At 43.4% G+C, this 24,461-nt stretch overlaps 1 protein-coding gene across 2 annotated transcripts in view; it reads left to right on the top strand.

Annotated features, from left to right (window-relative positions):
• The first annotated feature begins 519 nt into the window (after positions 1 to 519).
• The window catches only part of znrf1 (zinc and ring finger 1), a 114,068-nt gene continuing 90,126 nt past the window's right edge, over positions 520 to 24,461 (top strand). For both annotated transcript variants that reach the window (XM_060928227.1, XM_060928226.1), the window contains exon 1: positions 520 to 1,599. In XM_060928227.1, coding sequence (XP_060784210.1) covers positions 1,158 to 1,599 — 442 coding nt within the window. In that variant the 5' untranslated portion in view covers positions 520 to 1,157. The remainder of the gene's footprint in view (positions 1,600 to 24,461) is intronic.

Here is a 24,461-nt window from a genome sequence, read left to right on the forward strand (position 1 = left end):
GATGAGATGAGATGAGAAACCGACCGTACAGTAGGTGTGAATGTGAGTGTGAATGGTTGTCTGTCTCTATGTGTCAGCCCTGTGATAACCTGGCGACTTGTCCAGGGTGTACCCCCGCCTCTCGCCCACCTCAACTAGGATAGGCTCCAGCTTTCCCACGACCCTCTAGAACAGGATAAGCGGCTACAGGTAATGGATGGATGGAGATGCAAATCCAGAAACTTATGTGGATAACGTAATTCCCAACATAACTCAAAAAGTAATGAACGGATCTGGATGAAAATTGGGGAACAGCTTTAGTATTATGTACACCAAAGTGGGCGTGGCATGTAACGGCTTGTGTCTGGTGTACTAGTAGACCTACTTGACTCTCGTGGGCAGATGTATTCGGGCATGCGCACTAAACGGACCCTCTTTTTTTTTTTTTTTTCAACCACGCTGCCAAATCCGCGCATGCTCAATAAAGCATCTGTCCAATCTGGCGTTTGGTAAATCTGCGCATGCGCAGTTACCGTCTCCTATTGTCTACTAGCAACAGCGGCGCCACGGCGGAGAGCAGCGCACCTGGACATAACCGCCAGCGGACGCGCGCGCCCTGACGCGCATTCACGCGCATGTTGACGGACACGCGCTTCCTCATGACATGTCATGGCCTGATATTCCGAGATCATTGGACTTGAAATGAACGGAAAGGGAGATTCCTGCGCTGTCAGTGTGCTGCGGACTCGTCCTCAGCGCTGCGGGATTTCTCATCGTTTCTGTCGTGATTTTGCTCAAACTGTCCTGTCAGTCACTTGACGAGGGCGTGCGTTGGTGTTTCTGCTCCGTTACATCTCCACTGGCCTTCCGTCTCTGAGTTATTTCCTATTTATAAGGCAGGGAGGTGAATTCTGTCCGACTCCATGATCCGACCGAGAGAACGGGCTCTCATGTCTCCCGGATCCAGCTGCTGCTCCAGACAGACTTGACAACCCGGATTATTATTATTATTTTATTTTTTTTAATTATTATTATTCACTCTGATCAATCTGTCATTGTTTTTTTTTTTTTCGGTAGAAAAATCCCCCTCGTTCGAGGGGCGACTCGACCCCTTTTATTTCGGTCGCATCCCCATCCCCTGTTCCCACCCCCGGTTTTTCCCAGCGCCCCATTTTCATATGGGGGGTAAGCAGAGCACGGCGGCCCGCCCGCGGCCCCCGTTTCCCGGTGTGTCCACAGACGACAGCGCGGTGCCGCCATCGGCCCACTTCAGCCACTTCCGGACGGCGGGGACGATGGGTCTCCGCAGCCGCTCGGTGAGCTCCGTGGCCGGTATGGGCATGGAACATAACGGCGCCGTGCCTTTCGGGTTTTACACCACTACTACCACTACTACTACCGCAGGCACACAGGCCGCCCCGCCCAGAGCCACAGAACCGGACCGGGCCGCGGCAGGACAGGGCTCCGGCTCGGGTTCGGACTCGGTGCGCGCTCACGGCTACCGTGAAACAGGCGGGGACGGGCGGCACGCGGACGGTGTGCTGTATCTGGGCTCGCGGGGATCACTGGCGGACACTCTGCCTCTGCACATCGCGCCCCGCTGGTTCAGCGCACACAGCGGTAAGCAGAATTCTTCATCATCATCATCATCATCATCACGCCGCTATGGCAACATGGCTGTCAAATACATGACCTCATCTCGAAATGATACAATTAGTTAAAATGTTTCCATCCTGGGCGGTGTAGTGGTTAGCACTGACGCCTCACAGCAAGAAGGTCCTGGGTTCGAGCTCAGCAGCCAGAGAGGGCCTTTCTGTGCGGAGTTTGCATGTTCTCCCCGTGTCTGCGTGGGTTTCCTCCGGGTGCTCCGGTTTCCCCCACAGTCCAAAGACATGCAGGTTAGGTTAACTGGCGACTCTAAATTGACCGTAGGTGTGAATGTGAGTGTGAATGGTTGTCTGTGTCTATGTGTCAGCCCTGTGATGACCTGGCGACTTGTCCAGGGTGTACCCCGCCTTTCGCCCGTAGTCAGCTGGGATAGGCTCCAGCTTGCCTGCGACCCTGTAGAAGGATAAAGCGGCTGGAAATAATGAGACGAGATGAGTTAAAATGTTTCCATCCTGGGCGGTGTAGTGGTTAGCACTGTCGCCTCACAGCAAGAAGGTCCTGGGTTCGAGCCCAGCAGCCAGAGAGGGCCTTTCTGTGTGGAGTTTGCATGTTCTCCCCGTGTCCGCGTGGGTTTCCTCCGGGTGCTCCGGTTTCCCCCACAGTCCAAAGACATGCAGGTTAGGTTAACTGGCGACTCTAAATTGACCGTGGGTGTGAATGTGAGTGTGAATGGTTGTCTGTGTCTATGTGTCAGCCCTGTGATGGCCTGGCGACTTGTCCAGGGTGTACCCCGCCTTTCCCCCGTAGTCAGCTGGGATAGGCTCCAGCTTGCCTGCGACCCTGTAGAAGGATAAAGCGGCTAGAGATAATGAGACGAGATGAGTTAAAATGTTTTCATCCTGGGCGGTGTAGTGGTTAGCACTGTCGCCTCACAGCAAGAAGGTCCTGGGTTCGAGCCCAGCAGCCAGAGAGGGCCTTTCTGTGTGGAGTTTGCATGTTCTCCCCGTGTCCGCATGGGTTTCCTCCAGGTGTTCCGACATGCAGGTTAGGTTAATTGGTGGTTCTAAATTGACCGTCGTTTGTCTCTGTGATGACCTGGCGACTTGTCCAGGGTGTCTCCCGCCTCTCACCCATAGTCAGCTGGGATAGGCTCCAGCCCGCCTGCGACCCTGTAGAACAGGATAAGCGGCTACAGATAATGGATGGATGGTTTCCATCCTGATCACTTAATCTTTCCTGCAAAGACACCTGTACACGACATCAGCTCATTTTCTCTTTCTCTCTCTCACACACACACACACACACACACACCAGGTTAAACCTGGTCTATCAGAACTGGATCAGTACTAAAATCTGCACTGCATTCACCTGCTTTTTCTCGCTCATCAAGTGTCTTAAACTGGCTTAACGCTAAAGCATATATTTGACATGCTCAAACTGACCCAGTTTTGCCTGCATATCCAGTTCGTAATATTAGGAGTGTACTGCTGATGACTGTATTTGTATAACAAACAGGACCAAGTCATTTATTTGTATATTAAGATCCGTTTTTGAATCAGGCATTCAGACTTCCGCTTGTTCATCCTGCCTGCAAAGGGTTTCATCTGGGTTCTCTGGTTTCCTTCCAGTTCAGAAAAATATGCATGGTGGTGGATTAGCTACATTAAATTGCTACTAGGGGGCGGCACGGTGGTGTAGTGGTTAGCACTGTCGCCTCACAGCAAGAAGGTCCTGGGTTTGAGCCCAGCGGCCGATGAGGGCCTTTCTGTGTGGACTTTGCATGTTCTCCCCATATCTGCGCAGGATTTATCTGGGTGCTCCGGTTTCCCCGACAGTCCAAACATGCAGGTTAGGCTAATTGGTGGCTCTAAATTGACCGTAGGTGTGAATGTGAACGTGAATGGTTGTCTGTGTCTATGTGTCAGCCTTGTGATGACCTGGCGACTTGTCCAGGGTGTACCCCGCCTCTCGCCCACCTCAGCTGGGATAGGATCCAGTTTGCCTGCGACCCTGCAGGACAGGATAAGCGGCTACAGATAATGGATGGATGGATGGATGGATGGATGGATGGAAATTGCTACTAGGTGTGTGTGTGTGTGTGTGTGTGTGTGTGTGAATGCACGCATGCACTTGTATGGTGCTCTGCAGTGTACTGGTATCCCATCTAGGGTGTATTCCTAGTTTTTATACCCAGCTTCAGCATTCCCCGGGATAGGATCTAGCACCACCGGAACCGTTACTAGGATAAAGCAGTTGTTGGAGAGCAATGAATGAATGAAGAACGCAGCTGTCTTGTTATAAACTAAATATTGTGATACATATTATATATCGTGCAAAAGACTTTAATGGTTGTGTTATATTTTTCCCACATAATTGTAGTTATGTTTTTCACTTTATTTTTTTTTTATTTTGAAAGATCTTCTAACATTTCTTACTGGTGTGTATATATTCTAATAAAATAATACAACATTAATATAACCAGATTTCCCAACCATCAAATGCAGAGACCATTTCTTTCATCATAATAAGAGTAACTTGGATTCAAATGGGGGGCGGCACGGTGGTGTCGTGGTTAGCACTGTTGCCTCACAGCAAGAAGGTCCTGGGTTCGAGTCCAGCAGCTGATGAGGGCCTTTCTGTGTGGAGTTTGCATGTTCTCCCCGTGTCTGCGTGGGTTTCCTCCAGGTGCTCTGGTTTCCCCAACAGTCCAAAGAAACGCAGGTTAGGCTAATTGGTGGCTCTAAATTGACCGTAGGTGTGAATGTGAGTTTGTCTCTATGTGTCAGCCCTGTGATGACCTGGCGACTTGTCTAGGGTGTACCCTGCCTCTTGCCCATAGTCAGCTGGGATAGGCTCCAGTTTGCCCATGACCCTGCACAGGACAAGCGGCTACAGATAATGGACAGATTCAAATGGCTTCAAAATTGTCAAACAGACATGAATTCCATCCATCCATTATCTGTAGCCGCTTATCCTGTTCTACAGGGTCACAGGCAAGCTGGAGCCTATCCCAGCTGACGATGGGCGAGAGGTGGGGTACACCCTGGACAAGTCGGCAGATCATCTCAGGGCTGACACAGAGACAAACAACTATTCATACTCATAGTCAATTTAGAGCCATCAATTAGCCTAACTTTGGACATGGGGAGAACATGCAAACTCCACACAGAAAGGCCCTCGCCGGCCACTGGGCTCAAACCCAGGACCTTCTTGCTGTGAGGCGACAGTGCTAACCACTACACCACCGTGCTACCCAGACGTAAATTCAGCTTTTTTTTCTGGTCAGGATGTCATATAAAGGCAAGTAGACACTGAGTCAGGTAAAAATAAATAAATAAATATGAGGACAAAAAGAATAAAGAAGCAGGACTGTGCAACACGAGCATAACTATACGGTTATAAGCAGTTTATGAGCATTGCAACCCACTTCCTGTATTTCACTGTTTCCGAGTTCTGGTCCTTGAGTTCCCTGAATTGTAGATTGAAGTGGGTTTTTTTTCCCTTTCTGCTTTAACCTCATGATTGGCTAATGACTTGAGTCAGGTGTCATAACAGCAGGGTTAAAAGATCAGGATTGGGCAACATGTTTGTACCAGACATACAGTCATGTGGCACTTAAGTGAATGAACATGGCTTACTGCTCGAATCCACATTTTAGTTTGTCCTGCTTTAACAGGGCTCCTGTACACCATGCAGGAGAGCAATGATTCAGTGCATGCAAATCCCAGGCGTTTACTTATTTTTTCTTTCTCCCTCTCTTTTCTTCACTGCCTAAATAAAAATATGGCATCTTAACTAGTCGTATTGCTTACAACATAATTCTACAGGTGCTCACTTGCTTTCTAGATATCGAGCACAGTCGGTTTTAGTTTCCAAAATCGAGTATTGCGGAATGTGATTAGACAGTCTAAGGTACGTAGGATTCTTATCTGCAGAAGATCGTAGTTAAGTGTGCCTTTTTTTTCTTCTCACCACCCAGTGTGTGGAGATGTCAACAAGGGCTTCATTGTGGTGGCGCAGACGAGCACGAAAAAGCTGTAAAATTAGCAACAGACAAGAAAATTCCTGCTTGCTAACCTGTTAAGGGTTGGTTGCTAGCGTGCTAACTGAGATGCCATCGATAAAAAACACAATGTTTTTGTAATTTTTGGGAAATCTCATGCCTGCACACGTACAGGTGTCCCATCCTGGATATATTCCCTGCTACACACCCAGCGTTCCTGGGACAAGCTCCAGATCCACCATGACCTTGAAGATAAAATGGATATCGATGATGAAATGAACCTGAAGTTCTGCTTAGGGGCAACCTTTAATCTTCGTGAAATCCTTTGAACGTTTCCCTGAAAAAGGCTAGAGGTACATCAAGTGCGTTTTGACTTGAGTGATGTCTGGAAAGCATGGAAAGTTGTGGTTTCTGTTTATCTTTGAACATCACTTGGTCTTTCCCTGTCAGTCTGTCACATCTGAACTCACTCCTCTGCTCCTTAAGAAGCTCTTCTTGCAGTCAAAACGAGCATGCTAAAACAGCAAAACCACTAATCAGTGATTTTCCTACTCTAACACGCCTGCTAAACCTGGCCCTTGATTGATGACTTGATTCTGGCATGTAGGAGCAAGAAAAGACAAAAATATTCAGAAGACGACGAAAGGATCAAGCTTCAGAAACACTAACTTGATTAGGGAGTAAAGCAGTCAGGGACAGATTCTTATCCTTTGGTTAATCTCACATGATGGAACATCGATGGGATGGTTTCCAAACCCTTATCCTTCTGTTCCCCTACACTGCACATACTCATGTTTTCTTGCTCTAACACGCTTGACTTGTCATCAGTTCGTCAGCACGTCTTCTGTAAGGTTAACACACCTTTTGGGTGTGTTAAAACAGGAAAGACACTAAACTGTGCAGCACACAGAGATGCCAGGATCAGGTTTGAGAACTGCTGGGTTTCCTGTGGTTCAAGCTAAGCCACAGCTCCCTTCGGTGCTCGTTAGCGGAAACCAAACGAGCTCTCCAGAGAGAGAGAGAGAGAGAGAGAGAGAGACACGAGTCAGATGTCAACATCTCCGAGTTTGTTTTTTTGACACTTCGTCAAAGGTCACACGTTGCCCCGTTCAGAAGAGCTTGAGCTCGGTTGATCAGTAATAGGTGAAGCTGCAGGTGAGGTAGTCATCCCTCGAACTGTTGCTCTGTCGAGAACAGCTTTTTGTAAGTGTTGGAGGTTAATGAGGGTTAACACACCCTGTGGGGTGAGATGGTGTACAGGGAGGAGTTCAAAACTCAGGCATGGAAGATGCTCTTATTTACTTAAATGCAAATTATGAAAGGAACCGATTCCTCTGTGTGTGTGTGTGTGTGTGTGTGTTTTTCATTTAGATGTTTCTTCAATTGGCCAAATTTATTATATAATCCGAACACGCATGATGTCAGCTCAGACCAGTCAAACCACAATTTGTTGCTTGTTCTTTGAATTCGTTAGAGATTAAAGGGGAACTGAAGGCAAAAAATTTTTTTATCATCAAAATTCTATTCAGGGTTTTTTCTAGAAATTTAGTATGAGGGCGCTCACCATGGCGAGGGAGCGAAGCGGGGGATGGTGCCGGTTGTCCCCCCCGCCGTGCAAAGCCTTTGAAAAATGCTCCAATGGGACATTCTGAGGCTATCTGAGAGGGAAATTGTAACAAATTGTCTGTCAACATTGAAAAAGAAAGAAGTAATCTTCTTCTGCCCCGGACAGTCTTTGGCTTTCTTCCGCTTCATGCCGCGGGATGACATCTTTAAATGCCCAAGTGTCAACAAAAACAACTCGCAAACAACTTCTGTCAAAAGCTCCTGCGCCGGTGGGTGAAAGGTCATTCAGTCTCGAGAAATCTCGCTCTACAAGTCAGCTGACCTTGTATGTAACCCATGTCAAATCTCGCGAGAGCAGCCGTGACAAGTAAACAACATGGCGCCTCGGTCTGGAAAACGCCAATTCGGATTGTTTTTGCACCGTCTGGCGGTGTATCTACTATGATTGGAATATTTTTGGAGCAATTATAATGTATTTGATGATCAGACGCATTGTCATGTAGTGTTGCTGGGATGTTTTCACGGAGTCGGTAAGGGGGCGCACGCCGAGAGTAAGAGGGCGCAGCGCCCCTGTTCCCCCGTTTAGACGAAAGCCTGCTATTTATCTCATTTTATTACCTCCACCAAGGAGGTTATGTTTTCGGTAGCGTTGGTTTATTTGTTGGTTTGTCTGTTAGCAACATTACGGAAAAAGTTATGAACGGATTGCTCTGAAATTTTTTCCAGAGGTGTGACTGGGCACAAGTAACAATCCATTACATTTTGGCGGTGATCCGGATCACAATCTGGATCCCGGAATTTTTTAAAGGATTCTTGGTGGAGGTCTGCGCTCTCCGAGTGCTTTTCTAGTTAAATATAGGAATGTATTTCTGACAGCTATTTTGTCACTGCTATAGCAAGTTCTGAGTGTTTGAAATATGCTCTGTAATATATCAGTCCATATGTCAAAGCAATGGCCGTAAACGAGATTCGCTGAGACCTGTGCGAGACATTGTAGGATGGAAGTAAAATGTACAGCGGAAATCAAAGTGACCAACATCTTCCAATGTTGTCAAAAGACGCGCACGCCCTCTTTTGAATGCTGACGTAATCAAGCCGGAAGTTTTCCCTGTGTCCGAAATCATTCCCTACTCACTATATAGGGCACTATATAGTGGGGACGCCATTTTGTAGTGCTGTCCGAAACCTTAATGAGGATTATGTGGGAAATGTGCTCAGTATAATGTATTTATCACAAAAATACATGCATGTATTTATTATTTTGAAAACCCACCAGCCGCCTGATCTTGCACGTTTTAATTGTGCGACAGTAATGATGTAAATACCAGCGCAACGGACTCGTCCTTATCCTGTCGTCTTTCCAACTCTTCTCTACTCCACGTTGGTTTGAAGTCGTATGGAATAATCTCTATCGCTGATGAAGCTGGCAAATCTCGAAATTAATCTAAATTGGAATGATATGGCGATCTGGCCACTGTGTAAACAGTTTTCAAAATGGCGGCGCTGACACTTCACGTTTGAAGTCTTGCACAAGTCTCGTGAAGATCGCACGGAGAAGCGATGCCTGTTGTGGACCAAACGAACTACATTCAACATGGCTAAAAACCGAAAAGGCCGATAAGTGTAATATAATATGCCAATACGAGTCACGATATAAGGTTAATAAAACCGAAAACGTAATTGAATAACACATTAATTAAGAAATAAAGCAAGTTTAAAAATGACGTCAGTTCCCCTTTAATACTGTTAATTTAATCAGTTTTGTGTCTTACCAGATCTCATCTCATCTCATTATCTCTAGCCGCTTTATCCTTCTACAGGGTTGCAGGCAAGCTGGAGCCTATCCCAGCTGACTACGGGCGAAAGGCGGGGTACACCCTGGACAAGTCGCCAGGTCATCACAGGGCTGAGACACAGACAACCATTCACACTCACATTCACACCTACGGTCAATTTAGAGTCACCAGTTAACCTAACCTGCATGTCTTTGGACTGTGGGGGAAACCGGAGCACCCGGAGGAAACCCACGCGGACACGGGGAGAACATGCAAACTCCGCACAGAAAGGCCCTCGCCGGCCCCGGGGCTCGAACCCGGACCTTCTTGCTGTGAGGCGACAGCGCTAACCACTACACCACCGTGCCGCCCGTCTTACCAGATGCTTTGTTTATATAAGGTTTACATATCCTGTTACTGTGAGTCGGCCTAGTAGTTCGCATGTCCGCCTCTCGACTGGGAGAACATGAGTTCTACTCATGGTCAGGCCATACCAGAGACCATCATAAAAATGGTACCTACTACCATTTGAGGACGTTGACAAAAAGTCACCAAGTCGATGACGAACATTGGCATTGCACTCCCATGAAAGCACATTATGTTTAGACATGGCTACCAAAATTGAATAAAAAGTTTTGTTTTTTTTTCCCCTCCGGCTGTTGAACCTACTTGTCCACCAGGTGACCATGATTACAATAAAATAGGAGCCTGGACACACAATCTGCCTGTTGGGCTCCAGGTTACTGTTTTATTCCCCCATGATATGGTATAGCCCAGATATTCCCAACATGTACTATTGTGGAAAGTAATACTGTGGAAAATGCAAGGTCTTCCCTGAAAGAGACGTCGTCTGGATGGGAGCATATGTTGCTCTAGAACCTGGATATACCTTTCAGCATTGATGGTGTCTTTCCAGATGTGTAAGCTGCCCATGCCACACACACTAATGCAACCCCATACCATCAGAGATGCAGGCTTCTGAACTGAGCGCTGATAACAACTTGGGTCGTCCTTCTCCTCTTTAGTCCGAATGACACGGCGTCCCTGATTTCCATAAAGAACTTCAAATTTTGATTCGTCTGACCACAGAACAGTTTTCCACTTTGCCACAGTCCATTTCAAATGAGCCTTGGCCCAGAGAAGACATCTGCGCTTCTGGATCATGTTTAGATACGGCTTCTTTGAGCTATAGAGTTTTAGCTGGCAATGGCGGATGGCACGGTGAATTGTGTTCACAGATAATGTTCTCTGGAAATATTCCTGAGCCCATTGTGATTTCCAATACAGAAGCATGCCTGTATGTGATGCAGTGCCGTCTAAGGGCCCGAAGATCACGGGCACCCAGTATGGTTTTCCGGCCTTGACCCTTACGCACAGAGATTCTTCCAGATTCTCTGAATCTTTTGATGATATTATGCACTGTAGATGATGATATGTTCAAACTCTTTGCAATTTTACACTGTCGAACTCCTTTCTGATATTGCTCCACTATTTGTCGGCGCAGAATTAGGGGGATTGGTGATCCTCTTCCCATCTTTACTTCTGAGAGCCGCTGCCACTCCAAGATGCTCTTTTTATACCCAGTCATGTTAATGACCTATTGCCAATTGACCTAATGAGTTGCAATTTGGTCCTCCAGCTGTTCCTTTTTTGTACCTTTAACTTTTCCAGCCTCTTATTGCCCCTGTCCCAACTTTTTTGAGATGTGTTGCTGTCATGAAATTTCAAATGAGCCAATATTTGGCATGAAATTTCAAAATGTCTCACTTTCGACATTTGATATGTTGTCTATGTTCTATTGTGAATACAATATCAGTTTTTGAGATTTGTAAATTATTGCATTCCATTTTTATTTACAATTTGTACTTTGTCCCAACTTTTTTGGAATCGGGGTTGTAGAGCCATGGTAGTTTTAGATTATTTACAACTAAGGAAAGGTGCTCCTTAATTGTATAGGGGTGGGTTTACCAAAAGCTTCTTAATGCTAAGAGCATCTTAACTAGTCGTTGTGATGCTTGCTCTACCATTTAACTATGATCTTTGTGCTACAACGCTTTTGGGAAACTCATCCTAGTTCGGTAGCAGTTATGTTTACACAAGTGTGCAGAGTAAGATATCATTCAGGTAAAAAAGCATACAATGCAAAGATACATTGCTCACGATGGAAAAAATACCACAGTAGGATAAAAACCTTCTGGAAAACATCCTCCTCGACCGAATGCAGCGTCTGAGTGCTGAGGGTTTGAGCTGCAATCTTGATATCTCAAACTTGATGTCAAACTGTTGTCTGATTATAACTGCCAACTGTCCGACAAGCTACTGGATTAATAAAACTGTTTGAACTAGTTTTATATGAAACTGTGGTAAGTATTTTCTGTAAAATGTGTTAGTAAATAATCCCACATTATTTTTTTAAGAAGCAAATTAAAAATAAGCGCCGGATAAAAGCCATCTATCTTATGTAAATATAGATAGAAATTTTGTTGTCAGGTGGTCAAGTGTTTGAGATGCGTTGCTTTGCACTTACAACTGGGTCCCTGATGGTAGTACATACATGTACATCGTTTTTATATATGTACCGACGTCATACAGTCACAAAAGCCATCAAAAGTCAGGTTGATGCATGCATTACTATATTTATCCCCCACCCAAACAAAGTTTGGCGAGGGATATAGAAACGGGTTCTGTCCGTCCGGTCATGCTTTCGTTTCTGGGCCATATCTTTAAAACTACTGAAGATATCTTCATGAAACTTTGTATACATCTCAGGCAACATGTGAACTGGTGCCTTTTGCTATTTTGGATTTTTGAAAAAAAAAAAAAGTATTTTTAAAATTTTTACATAAAAAATCGATTTCGACTCAGTTTCTAAGAGCAATGTTCGTTTCCGGAGCATATATCCAAAACTATTCACGATACGGATTTGAAACTTGGTATCCATGTTAACAAGGTGATGTAGATGTGCCTTTTCATACTAAGAAATTTGAGAAATTTAAATTTTTCATGTTTCCATAGAAACAATTTCAGACTCAGGTTAATCTTAGGGGTAGGTTTTGTTTCCGGAGCAGAACTTGAAAATTATGAGTGGTATGGTCTTGAAAGTTAGTATATGTGTTGATTAAGTAATGTATATGTGCCTTTCGATCCTAAGAAATGTGCAAAATTTTAATTTTTAGCTCACCTGGACCAAAGGTCCGGTGGGTTTATGCCATGGGCTGCTGAGGTCAGTGTAAAGAGGTAGGGTTGGTTTCCTGCAGCAGAACTTGAAAAATGTGACAAATAATATCTTGAAACTTGGTATATAGGGCGGGGGATATAGAGGACTCTGTCTTCTTGTCTTTTAAGTATGGAGCTTCGTTCTGCGTGCTTTGTGCGTAGGGAACTCCACTATAACACTTGAAGCCATGTTAAATGATGCACAAACTGTATCTAGGTTTGTGCAGGTTTTGCTAAGAAGTTGAACAACAGGAGGAAACAGTACAACATTAGTGCTACATTTAACTAAAGTGCTTGTTAAATGTGCCTGAGAGTCAGTTTAACGCTACGTTCCTGAGGTTCTTTTAAAAGTAAGCCATGTGGTTGGAATACAAAACGGCAGACTTTCCAAACCAGCCAATGGCATTTAAGATGCACTTTGCACACACACACACGCCACGCTTAAATAAACCTGAAGGTAATTTAACAGTAATTAAGCTAGTTAAGTGCAGAAAATAACAGACAATTTGAGATGAGTTAAAGGTAGACTGCCTTTCAGATTTTAAGTGTAGGTCATAAAAAGAATTTTCCCTGACATCCAATTATTTTTGTTTAGTGGACTGAAAGATACTGAATTCGAATCACAGACTTCCAATTTTATTTGTTTTGTTTTTTTTAAATAGAACAATTAATGAATTTGGGGCCATGTGACCCTAAATTCTCCGCTATTATTTCTTGCTTCACTGTGACGCAATACAAGATACTACGTCATGCATCACGTGGTAGGCTTTCCCCGTTCACGCAAGGCATTGTGGGATGCAAATTTGAAACAGGAGAGGAAAATGGAGGACGAGAGTGTGCGAATGAAACGTGAAAGACCGACTACAGTAACGGAAAGCGAGAAGAAAAGACGTTATGTTATATACGAAGGAAAGGAAACGCAGGACCAAACTAATAAATATCGGCGCTCAGCGAGCACCTCGGTGTGATCAGCTGTTCGTTTAGCGACAGAATGATGGAACTGTCAGTGCACGGTCAAAGGTAAACCTGTAGATGGCAGTAATGCAACACTGTGGATGCCAGCTGCTGTAAAACCCAAAAGAAGAAGAAGAAGGTAAACCTGTGCATGCGCACACGGACTTCCTCTGTCTGCCTGATTACACGAAGCGAGCGATTTCATGCACATTATTTGCTTTAATCCCTTCAAATTAAATCACTTCCCAGCCACAGAATGGTCTGGGTTTTTTTGAGATATTACAGAAATAAACCTATCACAATGACCAAATTTCAGAGAGAACTAAATTTCACCGATCTTATGAAAGCAAAAGGCCGTCTAGCTTTAATCTTCAAGTGTGGAGAATTTTTACACCTCCACCTTTGTCTACGCCTGTTAAATAAGTATTCTAGATGACAAGGACGCGTTTTTGGAGTGAAGCCATAGCTGCGAGAGTTTGTTTATGGCCTGAGCACAGAATGATTCAGCAAAAAATAACTTTTTTCCAGGAAATGAGGGAAAAAAAAGTGAAATTAATATGTCTATCTATGAAACAAAATTTTCAGTTCTTTGGGAGGTATGTGTGTGTCCACCGTTTGAAGAGATGGGTCTAAAACATCAGTTTTGTTTTTTGGTCGGTGCTTCAACATGGAACAAAACTAAAGTTATTTAAAATGGCTACTTGTTGACTTGACGAGGCTCACAGGCTCGCAATATGATCTTTGATCTGGAGTGATCCTCAGCTCCAGCTTTCTCACTAAAATCAATGCAAGAGCTGTTTATCTACATTATTTTTATAGAAACAAGTAACATGAAAACAATTTGAGAGAAAGATTGGTTTGGGAGATGTGGGTAGCGGGCTTGTAGTACTCGAGTCTGACTTGTGCCCTAATTTTAAGGACTTGTGACTCGACTTGGACTTGAGCACTGATGACTCGCATACATGTCAACCTATACGGAATGTCCGTATTTTATACGGATTTGATTCAATAAACGTAGTATACGGGCGTACAAATAAAGTTATACGGATTCTTTAAAAAAACTTCAATATTTATTTAGAGCTATAATCAATTCCCACGATGATAAAAGAGCGCATAACATTTACAAACGTACTGTACACCACACAAAGCACAGACAGCCAGTAAAGAGTCTTATGAAATCGCGCGTTATCTTGTGGTAGCGAGACTTCGTTCCACTTCTGATCATGCGCACACCGCATTGCGAGAATCCCGCCAACCGGGAAGTAACATTTTGTTTGAAAAGCGTATTTCCACCTGGGCGACTTTCACTAGCGACTGAAAAGATTCTGAATGGGCACTCCGGCAAGATCAACACAGACACTTGCTGTGACATGCAGCCTAGTGAGGTATTGGTGCAGACTGCTAAAAAAAGCTGTCATGGAGTACAATTCAGAACATTAGAGTGACACTTTGTGTTTTTGTCAAACATTGGAGCTTTGTATTCATTCTGAAGGTTTATTGTTATTAATATTGAATAAAAAGTAACTTGGATATATCATTGTTAATTATCATTCAAATTTTAGGTAAATTATTTTAATTTGCATCTTATAAGGATTTTATAAGGGAAATACGGATTTTGGAGGTTGGTTATACAGGTTTGATTGACCAAAGGTTGACATGTATGGACTCTGACTGGTGCATTAACTGCATTAGGACTCGTAAATTGAAGACGAGGACTCTGATTTTTTCTTTATTTTTTGTAACATGCCATAATAATTTGGCATAAGATATTTATATCTCCAGTAATTTTTGTACTAATTTCGTGCAAGAGTGTCACACCTGCGCGCCTTGGCGCGTGCATCAGATAGACTCTCAGGCGCACTCCGGACAGCGCACGTGCCAAGCAGACTCTCGCGCTCATGCCGTAAATGACTCGCACCTGCACAGTATTAAGGCGCAATCATCGCGCCTATATAAAAACTGTGAAAACGCACTTACTTTGCGAAGTATTGAGTTGCATTGCTGACACATGACCAAGCCTTATTTCCTTGTTTGGTTTCCTGATCCCTGATTTCCTGTTTCTCGTTTTTGATTCTGCCGAGTCTACGATAGCCTGTTTGTGTCTCGCTCGACCTATTGCCTGTTATACGATTTTGTCTGCCGTTCTGGATTGTTTTCGTGTCTTCACTTTTATTAATAAACACACCTTCTGCACTTACATCCGTCTCCCAACCATCTCTGACAGAATACTTCACACTCCCTGTATTCACCTGTTCATACGTCATGTTCAGGAACAAACTAATGTTAATGGTGCTAAAACAGCCACCGTCAAATGGTGCAGTTGGAGTCTTGTTCTTGGACTCGACTCGAATTTTTTTTTTAACGACTTGGACTTGAACACTGGGGACTCGAGACTGGACTCGAGATTTAGTGACTCAACTACGACACCTGTAGGTAGGAAAGATTATCTGCCTGTTCTGCAAAGAGAACTGGAGGTATACTGCAAAGAAACATAGCTGTTTTATACTGTGAGCCATCAGGAATTGTGTTTTTTATTTATAATTAGTCTGCAACAAAGAAATCGGTGCGAAAATCATGTAGTATGTATTCGGTATTAGAGAACTGTCTTATGAAACAAATGATTGAGTTAAGTGTCCTGTCCTAACATCCATTCCACTCCTAAATACTGCCGTTCATGAAATTTTTCATCACATCATATGTAGTGTAATGAGAGCATAAGAAATTAATATGGATATCGTGATATGAAATTCATTTTCTTTTATGCCTATTGTGTGCTTTAATATATTCCATGCTCGTCTACTTAGTATGGATGGTGCCTGAGAGAATACAGTAGTTTTATTGTTCAAAAGGTCTTTCGACTGTGAAGTCGAGCCAGCGCCTTGAGCCGGCGTCTCGCTGTTCCCCTTCGTCATGTGCAAAGTAAACACTGTCTCGCCAGTGACCATGCTTGGTAAAGCTCAGGTTCATCTCTTCAATATATCACAGATGCAACTTGATTTTTCTGTCTGGCGTGTGTTAACATGCCTCTCCTGCTCTTGAGGCTCACTGAGCTGTGTCTTTATTCTGCCTTCTGAATTGGGCAGCTTTTATCTCTGGAGCACAAAAACTGTCCAAAAGCGCAGCAACCTATAATACTGGCATTGATCTGTATATATTTTTAAGTGTCCACCATGAGCTACATTTTTGGCTCTTGTGTAATGAACATGTGTATCATTCTAAAGTTGTGTAGGCAGCCAAAGTAGGTACAGTCTCCAAAGGTTCCTGTGTCGCTGGGTGGCATTTTACTTGAATATTTACTTTAGTAGGCATCGTGTTCAGGATGGTCATGAGGTTGGTGGTGTTGTCAAAACCACCTAAACCAAGACCAAGTCACGACCGAGACTAGAGTGTATCAAGATCGAGACCTTGACGAGACCAAGACTTTGAGGGGTTGAGACCAAGTCAAGACCAAGATCAGATCAGTGGGTGTGAAAGGGGGTGGTGCGGGGTGATGGCTGTCAACGGTAATGAAAATTTCAAAGTAGCAATAAGTCACGTCATTGGTCGCATTTGAAGCAGGAAGTTTTGCATCCAATCAGAGTAACAATGTTAACAGATAAATCAGACAATGCATAGGCAATTTAGTGAAATCCCCATCGCTGTGGTCTTGGAAATAAAATCCTGAGTCTCTTTGTCTGAGACCGAGACAAGACTGAGTAAAAATGCGGTCAATTCCGAGAATTTCAAAAAGTGGTCTTGAGACCAGTCTCAAATACTACATGAGGGGCACATACTCAACTGTAGTAACAGGCACTCCGTCACACCAGGAAGCAGTTACAGGATTGGTACCTTGCTCAAGGGCACTTCAGCCATGATACAGAGGGAGGGGTAAGTGCTGTTCATTCACTCAACTCCCCTCATGTTTTTCCTGCCGGTCCCAGGACTTGAACCAGCAACCCTTTGGGCCTAAGGCTGCTTCTCTAACCTTCAGGCCATGGGATGTCTATTAGTTGGGGTCATGGAAAAAAACAGTGGTTGCACTGCACTATTCTCCAGTCCCACTCGGGTCACTCTTGAATGTGGCGGTCACAGCTTCTTTAGAGCTTGCCAGTGGTGCTTGCGAGCTGATCGAGGCCAATCCCAATATGGAGATGACCCAACTTCTGGGTTATTCTCAGCCTGCAAAAACCTGCTTGATGCTGCTATAGATATACTCCACTGAAGAAAGACTGGTTCTTGACGGACATGAGTTTTCATGCTGCATGCTCTCATTGGCAGAATCAACGCTTTCAGCTGAGTCACATCTGCCAGGTCATGTCCATGAGAACTTTAATATCTGATACATCCTTTAAACAGTGTAACATGATCAGCAAATTAAGATTAGTTTGCGCTTTTATTGCAATGATTTAATTATTGTTATTAATAGTGTAGTCTAAAAAGCCTTGTAGCCTCTGTAGAGCTTTTCATTACCTCTGCCAACAACTGTGTTGGAGGAGGTTATGATTTTGCTTCTGTTTCTTCCTGTTCCCAACATAACTCAAAAAGTAATTAACGGATTTGGATGAAATTTGGTAGACAGCTTTAGTATTATCCCAGGTTCAAGTGATTTGATTTCGATGTTGATAGTGTGTGGCTTGACAGAGATATGCACTCTACCCAAGTTTGGTTTGATGCCTTCTTCGCTGTTGTTTATTCACGTTGACTGCACTAATAGAATAGTCTAAAATTAGTGATGTCCTGAATCAGAATTGCTTTAGCTATGAAAGACCTAACTAATTAAATATTGTTTTACATTACTTGTCAACTAGTGGAAATTAAGTCGTGCAACCCGTGTTATAACCTTGAGCAAGATACACTGTTAAAAATAGGGGTCCAGTAGGAGTCAATTTCTGTCCCCCAACGTACAGTCGACCCTAATGTACCCCCTAGGGTTTATTATTGGACCTCAAGGTAACTATGTGTACCTTTTTAGGGCAAAAAGGTACATATATTTTCCCTAGTAGTATATAAAGGGTACAAATAAGTACCTTAGAGGGGACTACCCCAGTGACAAGCTGTTGTAGCCCTAAAGGTACAACGATGTACTGTACTTTGTTTTCTGAGAGTGTATGAAGGTGGATTATTATTATTATTATTATTATTATTTTGTTTATTCAGTACTGCTTGCCAGATTATCAGGTTAGATCCCAAATTTACAGCAGCTAATTTTCTTCTGCTTAAGACAAGATGAATAATGTGTGCTGAATATCATAATAATGTGTCTTGGAAAAGTCATGGAAAATTACATTTCATGTCCCGGATGTTGAAGTTTTGCAGTATTACAAAATATCTATTCAGGTTTGGAAAAAGTCAAAGAACTTTTTCATTAACTCCAATATTTTCATCAAGCTTGAAAGTAGTGTATTTTGGTCTAATGTTAAAAAGAGAACTGTGCAGCACAGGGGCCCAAGGAGACAATAATATCTCAGTTCTAAATCATGCAGAAAAAAATATTTTATTGTCAGAAAACTTTTGTCATTGGATCTTCACATGAGCTCTGACGTGTGACGTCTTGTCTCGACAACGTGCAATATTGTGACAATACTGAACACTCATTCTCCATTGGGTAGAGCGATAAGTGATATGATAATATTGCATGCCATCAATAAACCCGCTAGAAGGGAATAGAATACATGTTTTTATTCCATGGAAAAAGTGGCCTGTATGTATAATACTTAAATAATATTGGCTGGTGTTGAGTGGTATTTCAGATATATTCCATTCAGCTAGCATGATAATAATAAATGGACAAATTTATATACCGCCATATCTATGACTCTATGGCGCTTTACAATAATGATCAAAATTGACTGTGTACAATTAAAATAAATGTCTAAAAATTATATATACTTATGTAAAATCATAAGTTATTCATAAGCCATTCTAAAGAAATATGTTTTAAGTTCTTGTTTTGAACTGTTTGAGATTGGTTATGTTTTTTAAGTTCTTTGGAAGTGCATTCCATAGTTTAGGGCCAGCATACATAGAGTCGAAGATGAGTTCAGTATCATGCTTGCTGAATGGAATATATCTGCTAGACCATGAAAAAAAGCCTGCCAATATTATTATTTTTATTATTATTATATACACATTCCTTTCGGGTGTTCATCACGTCTTTCTCTTTCAAAATTCTCTCAAAATCTTCCATTTTTAACGAAGCAAACCTGGCGGCCATGTTTGTTTACAAATTGTCACAGTCGCTCGCTAGCACGGAAGTTTTACGTCTCCGACGTGTGACATGTTGTCTTGACAACCGTGCAATATCGTAAACCATATTCAACGCTCATTCCCCATTGAGTAGAGTGACGTAATACACGTAGAATAAATGATATGCTAACAATGTTGCATGCTATCGAACCAAATGAATGAAACTTGCTAGAAGGGAATAGAACACGTTTTTATTCCATCGAAAAAGTGTCCTGTATATATGCTAATTATATTTAAAGGGGGGATGAAATGAAACATTAGACCCAAATGGATAAGACGCATTTAAAACCCTTGTTAGCTTGTTTTCATAATTAAATTCTTCCCATTCGACAGCAGAAGAAAGAACAGTGCTGGGTTTTCCAGTTCGATTTCAGATTTTGTTCTGCCGCTACATGACAGAGCTTTAGTCGAAGCAGGTCACATCAGATAATTAGCAATTTGCTTGTCTGCTCCCAGCTTTTACCCTACCCAAGAACCTGAAGTGACTTCCTTTCCTTATGAGCAGTGATGAGGGAAATTGCATGTAGCTAGTATTGTAGCATTAAAAGAAACATTAGAGCAGAGAAAGACATGGGAATTAGCAGACTGACTGGTTTCTGGTGAGATAATTGCAGTTCTGGGCAGTCGCCCCAGACGTCTGCTCCGAGTGTCGGAAAAGGTTGGCCTGTAGTTAATTAGCACACAGCCGCCACAGAGCCATCAGCGTGATAAGACAGTAAAATGTGAGCGCATGTGAAAGGATATTTATTCAGGATTTAGACGTTAATGACAGGATTTAGTTGACATCAGTTATTTATATACGTTTTTGCTACATTAGTTTAGTTTGGCTGAGGCAGTGTATATACGTAGTTCTGTTTGTTATCCGGTAACCCACGTGTGCATTTCAGGTGGATGTTTTATATCTTTGAATTATTTATGCTGTGTGTTTTGAAATTGGAGACACCGAACTCATTCATGTGCATGACCGTGATGCGCCTAGTGCAAACATACAGTGTCTTGCAAAAGTATTCATCCCCCTTGGTGTTTGTCCTGTTTTGTCGCAGTACAAGCTGGAATTAAAATGGATTCTTAGAAGGTTAGCACCATTTGATTTACACAACATGCCTACCACTTTAAAGGTGCAAACTGCTGTTTTACTGTGACACAAACAATAATTAAAATAAAAAAACAGAAATCTGGAGTGTGCATAGGTATTCACCCCCAAAGTCAATACTTTGTAGAGCCACCTTTTGCAGCAATTACAGCTGCAAGTCTCTTGGGGTATGTCTCTATTAGCTTAGCATGTCTAGCCACTGGGAATTTTGCCCATTCCTCAAGGCAAAACTGCTCCAGCTCCTTTAAGTTAGATGGGTTGCGTTGGTGTACAACAATCTTCAAGTTATGCCACAGATTCTCAATTGGATTGAGGTCTGGGCTTTGATTAGGCCATTCCAAGACATTTAAATGTTTCCCTTTAAACCACTCCAGTGTTGCTTTAGCAGTATGTTTAGGGTCATCGTCCTGCTGGAGCATGAACCTTTGACCCAGTCTCAAAACTCTGGCTGACTCAAACAGGTTTTCCTCCAGAATTGCCCTGTATTTAGTGACATCCATCTTTCCTTCAGTCCTGACCAGCTTTCCTGTCCCTGCAGATGAAAAATATCCCCACAGCATGATGCTGCCACCACCATGCTTCACTGTAGGAATGGTGTTCTCAGGGTGTTGGGTTTGCACCACACATGGCATTTCCCATGATGGCCAAAAAGATCAATTTTTGTCTCATTTGACCAGAGAATCTTCTTCCATGTGTTTGGAGAGTCTGCCACATGCTGTTGGGTAAACTCCAAATGTATTTTCTTAAGCAATGACTTTTTTTCTGGCCACTCTTCCATAAAGCCCCACTCTTTGGAGTGTACAGCTTAAAGTGGTCCTATGGACAGATACTTCCATCTCCACTGTGGATCTTTGCAGCTCCTTCAGTATTAACTTTGCTGTCTTTGTTGCATCTCTGATTAATGCCCTCCTTGCCCGGTCTGTGAGTTTTGGTGGGCAGCTTTCTCTTGTCAGGTTTGTCATGGTTCTTTCCATCTTGCTATAATGGATTTAATGGTGCTCCGTAGGATATTCAAAGTTTGGGATATTTTTTTATAACCCAACCCTGATCTATACTTCTCCACAGCTTTGTCTCTGACCTGTTTGGATGCTCTTTGGTTTTCATGTTGCTTGTTTAGTAGTATTGCAGAGTCAGGGTCCTTCCAGAGCAGGTTGATTAATACAGACATCATGTGACAGATCATGTGACACTTTGATTGCACACAGGTGGCTCTTAATCAGCTAATTATGTGACTTATGAAGTGAATTGGTTGGACCAGCTCTTATTTAGGGGTTTCATGTGAAGGGGGGTGAATACTTATGCACACTCCAGATTTCTGGGTTTTTTTTCATCTTAATTATTGTTTGTGTCACAATGAAACAACAGTTTGCACCTTTAAAGTGGTAGGCATGTTGTGTAAATCAAATGGTGCTAACCCTGCAAAAATCCATTTTAATTCCAGCTTGTAATGCAGCAAAACAGGACAAACACCAAGGGGGACGAATACTTTTGCAAGACATTGTATATAAGGCACGTTGTCTGCAATCACACTTCACTTGGTGTTTGTTTTCCAGCAGGAGTGTTTGTAGGAGAGGTATACAGTGTATAGTTGCATGTCATTTCTGGTTTTAAGTGCTACGAAGGAACCCCAGTGGCCCAATTCACTGCTGTAGACGAGTGCAGCTCGGCGAGGGATCGCAAGAAGATCGCAGCCGATGGTTCTCATACGCTGCACCAGTTTTTTGGACTGTGCAGAGCAGCAGAGTTGAAAGTGTGACAGCAGCAGAAGAACAAATTAGGCAGGCTGTGTGGAAGCTTGTGTAACACTAGAGTTTCTCAAGTGATCTCAAGAGACCCATGCGATTAGATTTGGTCATCGTCAGTGAAAAGGCAGCTTCAGGGATTCAAACCGCCTTTTAAGTGACACGCTCCTGAGGTGCTCCTGCTGAAAGGTTGTCCACGGTGATGGAATAGGAATTACTAATAAGGAGGTGAATGGCAGATGGTGGCAGTCAATCAGTGTAGAAATTTACACACATCTTGTTTTTCTTTTTACGAGGGATGACAACGTGAAGCATCTGCTCTGATGTGTGGCAGCACAGTTCAGAAATATAGGTCACTTCCATTTACTTGCTTCCTCTTCATTTCTCCATCTCTCTTTCTCTCTCTCTTTTCCTTTAGCGCAGCACAGTATGTGAAACATTTATGCAAAGCCACACACATTCACATTCAAGCAGCCTGGGATGCACAACAGACTCGACCGACTTAATGAAGCAGCAGATCATATCTTCAGCCTCCCAGATACAGATGTTCACATGGGCATTATGTGCACATGATGTAAACAAACACACACAAGGCACACCAGGAAACACCCGTGACACACACGCACTGCAGGACTGAATAAGGTCAGATGTTGCTGTGACAACGTTGTCGATTGTTGTGTCGTTTTTCCGAGATGCTGAACCCTCAACTGGCATACGTATGGAGAAAGATAAAATAAGGGGTGATGGGGAATCAAGGGAAAACAAACGAGTGTCTCAGATCAGAGCAAAATGAAAAGGAGAAAGGAGAAGAGAAAGAAGGGGGAAAATACAGAGGAGTAGAAGGAGGGACAGTCTGAAATCGGAAAGAGAGCGACAGACAGAGAGAGAGAGAGAGAGTCTAAGATGAGAAAAAGAGATGAACAAAGAGAAAACTGGAGTATAAGTGAGTCTGAGATAAGTGAGAGAGAGAGAACCTGGGGAAAATGAGAGCATCTGAGATGATAGCGAGAGAGAGAGAGTCTAAGATGAGAAAAAGAGATGGATAAAGAAAACTGGAGTATGAGTGAGTCTGAGATAAGCGAGAGAGAGAGAACCTCGGGAAAATGAGAGCATCTGAGATGAGAGAGAGAAAAAAGAGAGTCTAAAATGAGAAAAAGAGATGGACAAAGAGAAAACTGGAGTATAAGTGAGTCTGGGATAAGCAAGAGAGAGAGAACCTGGGGAAAATGAGAGCGTCTGAGATGAGAGAGAGCGAGAGAGAGAGAGAGTCTAAGATGAGAAAAAGAGATGGACAAAGAGAAAACTGGAGTATAAGTGAGTCTAGGATAAGCAAGAGAGAGAGAGAACCTGGGGAAAATGAGAGCGTCTGAGATGAGAGAGTGAGTAGATGAGAAAAAGAGATGGACAAAGAGAAAACTGGAGTATAAGTGAGTCTGAGATAAGCAAGAAAGAGAACCTGGGGAAAATGAGAGCATCTGAGATGATTGAGAGAGAGAGAGAGAGAGAGAGAGATGGACAGAGAGGAACCAGGACACTGAGAGTTTGAAATGAAACAGACAGGTAAAACAGGATGATGAAAGAATTTTATAGGAGAGTGAGACAGACAGAAGGGGAAAATGAGAAAGGAGAGCGAGAGAGAGAGAGAGAGAAACAGACTGCCAGGGATGAGTGAGGATTAGAGACAGAGAAACAAACAGGGAACAAAAGACTTTCAGGGTCTTGGTGTCTCAGGATGCTCAGGGAAACAGGAAGTGGGATAAATGGTCTGGGATTTGAGAGAGAGAGATACAAGCTCTTTTCACACTGCCTGTTCGAAGCGGGAATGCTGCGCCTTTATTCCGACTCAGCAGTTGGGGTAAAATGGGTGGCACGGTGGTGTAGTGGTTAGCAGTGTTGCCTCACAGCAAGAAGGTTCTTGGCTCAAGACCAGTGGCCAGCACTGGCCTTTCTGTGTGGAGTTTGCCCCGTGTCTGCGTGGGTTTCCTCCGGGTGCTTCGGTTTCCCCCATGCAGTTAGGTTAACTGGCTCCACTAAATTGCCCATAGGTGTGACTGTTTTTTTCCCCAAGTCCAGAAATGGGAAGGTTACAGCAGATAGGGCATCCGGCGTAAACCAATGCTTCAATTAATATGACGTGTGGATCAGTAGGGTCCACATGGCACCAACCCCACACACCACACGTAAGTGGGACAAGCTGGAAGGAGTGAGTGAGCATTAGGGGTAAAATATATGGAATGGGGGCTCGTTTTGTCCCGCCTCTGAGCAGGAACAGTTGAGCCGGAATCAGTGTGTCTGTAAAC

Source organism: Neoarius graeffei, chromosome 8 (genome assembly GCF_027579695.1).
Source record: "Neoarius graeffei isolate fNeoGra1 chromosome 8, fNeoGra1.pri, whole genome shotgun sequence".
Classification (NCBI taxonomy): Eukaryota; Metazoa; Chordata; class Actinopteri; order Siluriformes; family Ariidae; genus Neoarius; species Neoarius graeffei.